Source organism: Triplophysa dalaica, chromosome 19 (assembly GCF_015846415.1).
Source record: "Triplophysa dalaica isolate WHDGS20190420 chromosome 19, ASM1584641v1, whole genome shotgun sequence".
Classification (NCBI taxonomy): Eukaryota; Metazoa; Chordata; class Actinopteri; order Cypriniformes; family Nemacheilidae; genus Triplophysa; species Triplophysa dalaica.
In genome coordinates this window covers 17,352,127-17,357,124 of record NC_079560.1, presented here as the reverse complement: position 1 = coordinate 17,357,124, position 4,998 = coordinate 17,352,127, and the positions used below count along the sequence as shown (strand labels likewise).

The window sequence follows — 4,998 nt, the reverse complement described above, 5'->3', positions numbered from 1 at the left end:
CTGGGGTGTATTGTACATTTATTGTATTTAAGTGCCATCATACACCTGTGTACTGAGACTATGAATCAGCAGTAATGCAAACATGTTTTTTGTAAAGAATTGCAAAATTGATGCGGTTATGATAAATTACCGACACATCTTTCTCTGTTCTCTGGCAAATGTCACAACAACTTGCGCTGTTTGTGAAATTTCTGATCGAGACTTTAATAGCAGCATTTGATTTTAATGTCGATTGTAACTTAAACAAAAAAACATATAAGAGACTAGATGGAATGTTCTCTTTACTGTGGTAAAATGACTGCACTCCATGTTCTCAGATGGCTTGTTGCTCTTATAAATGTTTTAATTTTTTTACAACACAAAACGTTTAAAATTGAATTAAAATTTATTTCAGTTTTAGACCTGTTAGAATTAAAGGAACAAATAGTTATAATTTCCTTTTCTTCTTGATAATATGCATCACAGATGCTTTTTAAACCTTGAAATTGGTGAAAATGGCCAGAGTTGTAATGCAGGCAAAGGATGATTGCTTTAAAGAAGCTAAACTCTAAGAGTTATAATTTATTTTAAAGTTTTTCCTCTTTATAATGTCTATGCTGCCATGTGTGTCAATATAGTTTTGATGACATAAGTATACTAAAAAATGTAATATATTTACAATTATGAATGAGCAGGTGTCCAAGCTTATGATAGTATGGTAGTGATACTTTGATAATATTTTACTTCAAACATTGGAATTGGATCTAATCATTTTTGAACAATTTTATTTAATCTTTTATTTATTTAATTTGCACGGTTGGATTTTACAATTCATACAGATTAAATAGTTGGCTATAAATGCATTGAACGGTTTATAAAAACCCATATGGTACCTATAGAGCCACTTATTTTATCATCCTTAATGTCTGTCTATTACTAATACATGTTTTTGAAACCGTTTCACTTTCTGAAACCACCCCGACCAGCTTCAAAAATCAGCCTTCCAAAATTACCATGAAAAGAAACTTAGAACACCTCCAGCTCCACATTTTTAAAACGTTTCCTGGGGAATATAATTTGTCTTGGCCTTTGTACGGAGTGCGGCCTCTTTTCAGGGTTATGCGAGTCTTTTCTGTCAGAAGTCCATGTTTATATGGCCTAAAAATTCCTAAGTCATGTGAAAGACCCAGTTATCCACACAAACAACTCCTAACAACAACACAGAAAAACTATTTCCTGTGTATATATATATACACAAGTAAACCACCGTCGTTCCAATTGATCTGGCACTGAGCAGTCAGATTGTGTTTTTTAAGACCTGCTGAATGTGGATTGTAAAAGGGTTGGGACTGTATGCACTTTGAGACTCATCCATCAAATTTACTGTAAATGAAAGCTTGAGTGTTCTTTGAGTATTGTGTGTCTGGACCATGTTGTCTTGCTGCCCTCTAGTGGTTTTGCAGTGTGTACATTGTCTTGGCTCTTTCCAGTTAATTTGTTATGTGGATTGCAGAAATTCCATTACTTTTGTTATAATGTGAATAAAGCAACTAAATGACATTCCCTCACTGTGCACATCAAGTAAGTTTGACTTTTTTCAAAACGGTTGACATTCTGTTTTCAAGTTATGATAGTGTAAGAAATGTATTGGTGTTATTTATGGCACAGAAGTCCGGGAAAAAAATTCGCTTATATAAATAAAAGTATTTATTGGATTTTAAATCCATTACTTCAATTAATTGCTACCTCGTGTTAAATACATAAATACTAAATGGTGCGTAACCGGTATTTGTTTTCCTCAGTCAAATAGCATCAAGAAAACATGCTCTGTTAAAACACAGAATGGTTAAAAAGCGGTCATGCATATCGCAATCATTCATGTCTGTATCTCTATCTTGCTTAATATAGAAACGTGCGCTCATGTTTCTGGGGAATAAAGTACAGCCGACTGGGAATATTGGTAACATGGTAACAACATGAGTTGTATCGTAAGCCAAACTGCCCACTTCATGTTTTGTCGGCCCCATGAAACCATATATGAATTAATGTTAACATGCCATTTCTAAATCTATTTTAGTATAAACTGCTGATCTCATGTTGCTGCAACTGTGCACACGCCCAGACTAACCACATCTACTCATCTGACTGTGAAACTACTATTCACACGTCCAGTGAATTCAAACAAAACAAACAGACGTTTGCAAGCCCAAGCCTATTTCTTTTACAAGGACAATATAGAGGATAACCTCATTCAAATCTCCTTTGGAAAACTCTGAGGTAATGGTTTAACCAAATTCAATCATTTATGGAGTCACATCTGAGGTCTTATGGATTAGAACGCCCAACAACATCAAAATGACTTATACCATGGTATGTTTGAATACTGGGTTCTGATTGGCTGGAAGGAGTGCATTAAGAGCCTTTAACGCAAGGGTAACTCCAGTCAGTTTGATAACATTTAAAATTTACTGACAAAATAACCGTCCTTTTCACCTGTTTGATGTACAATAACATCGGATGGAGTTTAATAACTTTTATGTTGTCAAAATTAAGTTTTCTAGAGTTCCATTAACTGCTGAACGAATATTACGATCCCAAGAAGAGATCTGTACAGAAAATATGATATTAAGACACATTAAAATATTAAAATACATAAAATATTTTAGAGATGAAAGCTAGACGAACGTGATATTTAAAGGTTTTGTAATAAGTTTCTTTTTTCCCTAAAAAACACCTAAGTTGCTCTTAAACAGACACATATTATCTTAACATCGTTTGACGCACTTTTATTGAACATTTGCAAAACATTCCTGGTGCATGATCAGACAACAAACAGAATAATTTGAAAGGTTTTGGCCACTCCCAAAGTTATATGCTCCCATCTTTAAAATAGCTTAAATAGATTTTCTCAGAAGTTTCAGTCATTAACCCCATATTTTTTTTACCTTTAATCATGTTTTAATTATTACAATAAATACAATTATTTTTCTCACAGGTATCAGAAATTAAAAAGTTAAACCTATAATAGAATATAATACATAGACATTTAATATGTACAAAATCATAAATATTGTCCGGATTCTTCCAGTAGATTTATTATCAGGTCCTAGATAATGTCTCAGACTCATTTTGACAATAATAAACTCCAGTAGGCCTAAATAACAACATTAAAGGGATAGTTCACTCAAAAATAAAAATGCTGCCATTATTTAGTCAGGTTGTTTAAAACCTGTATCAATTGATTTACTCTGGTGAACTCAATTACTGCCATAGTATGGAAAATAAATACTATGGATGTAAATGAGGTATGAGATCTGTCTGGTTACTGACATTCTTCCAAATATCTTTCTTTGTGTTTAGCAGAACAAAGAAATGCATAAAAGGTTTGAAACAACCTGAAGGTGAGTAAATAAAGACAAACCCTAATTTTTGTGTGAACTATCCCTTTAAGGCACATTTAGTGAAAGACATCAGAAAAGATCCTCTGTTTATGTAACACGGGTTCATTCTTCTCATCTCTACCATCTTCACACAAGGAGGTGACTGACCCTCTTGCCTTGTTCTTTTTCTTGAGCCCCATTGGATGAGAGGGGAAGAGGCGGTAAGGTGTTTTGAGATTTTTATACGGATCAAACTCCTCCCTGACCTGATGCACCTCCTGATGGTTGACCATCGGATGTCCCAGCAGCTCCTTTAGCTGATTGGCACTCCTTTCGGCAGGTAATGGTAGGCTTTCTTACCGCAGTTGTCTCTCATGTTCCTGTTGGCACCATAGTTGAGAAGAAGTTCGATCAGTTTAGGATGATTGTGAAGGGCAGCAATGTGTAGTGGGGTGTAGCCGCCATGGGATTTAGCATTGATGTCCACCCCACAGTCACTTTTCCGAGTCTCTCGAATAATATTAGAGACCATGTCCTGATTTCCACTCTTGACAGCCCAATGTAGCGCTGTGAAACCAGACATAAAGTCTTTTTTCTCAGCGAGGTGAGCATCCTTCAACAGAAGGCCGTACACTTGGCTCCAGTGTCCAGCCGCAGACTTCACAAGCCACTCGTGCTCCAGGGAATCGAGTGGGAAATGGTCCTTTGGCTCCTCCTGTTTAGGGGTCTTGAAGTGTCTCTGGAACTGTGGAGACCCGCTGGTGGAGACTACACTGTCTGTAGGTTTCCTCTTACACTGAGGTGAGGAATGAGGCTTTTGGTCATTATCCAAATGCTCGGGGGCAGTTTGCTTGTTATGACTGATGTCTACCGGGGGCATTCGCAAAGGCAGCATGTACGGTTTGTTTGTTCTCACCTCTTTCTTGGAAGGACACACCGCTCCATGGGAGTTATCAGGGTCAGATTTGAGAGGTACGGAGAAAGGCAAAGACCTCAGAGGTTTAAAGTTCACTTTTTTGCTATTTTCTAGAGCAGCTGTAATGAAAGATACGCTGCTGGGCGATCTTTTCAGGTCAGATCCCTTACCTTCCACATCCTGGGGATGAACGTTTTGTTCCCCCTTGTGTTCTTCTGGGTGTGATCCATCCTCATCCCCTTGCTTTTCATTTGGAGTGTTTAGGTCTGTGTTGGAATCCAGTAAATGACGATAGACTTTCTTTAAAACTATATACTTGGTCTCTTGAAATTCCTTCACGATGGCAATGTTGTTGACAAATGTCTTGAATAGATCTCGATTTTGTTTCCTTTCTGCCGGATCAGCGCAGTTTAGATGCTCCTTAAACTTGCTCAGTAGCTCAACATTCATCACCTTTCCATTTCCCTCTATTAACGTGTTTAAAATAGCCTCTTGAGTCAAATCCATTTCTTTATACGTATCAAACATGAACATACAGCAAGTCTCTGTGTCCGTCCTCGACAACACCTGAACTGTAGCCACGCCCTTACCTGTTTTCCGGAATGAATGCTACGTAGACAGTAGGTGCGTTCGACCGAAGGCACAAGTACCGCGAGAGCAAACTCAGTATGGTTTTCATTCTTTTTTGCGGTGCTTTGATGTCAAACTCCTGAGGTCTGCACA

The 4,998-nt window shown here is 37.2% G+C and overlaps 1 protein-coding gene across 1 annotated transcript; it reads right to left on the bottom strand.

Annotated features, from left to right (window-relative positions):
• Positions 1-2,749: 2,749 nt before the first annotated feature.
• Positions 2,750-4,894, bottom strand: LOC130407966 (ankyrin repeat domain-containing protein SOWAHB-like). Its single transcript, XM_056731344.1, has one exon. The coding sequence runs from the start codon at positions 4,807-4,809 to the stop codon at positions 3,673-3,675; it is 1,137 nt and encodes a 378-aa protein (XP_056587322.1). The 5' UTR covers positions 4,810-4,894; the 3' UTR covers positions 2,750-3,672.
• Positions 4,895-4,998: the final 104 nt, after the last annotated feature.

What these genes read in the sequence shown, in the direction of transcription:
- LOC130407966 (XM_056731344.1), bottom strand. Translation starts at nt 4,809, where the DNA reads ATGTTCATGTTTGATACGTATAAAGAAATGGATTTGACTCAAGAGGCT.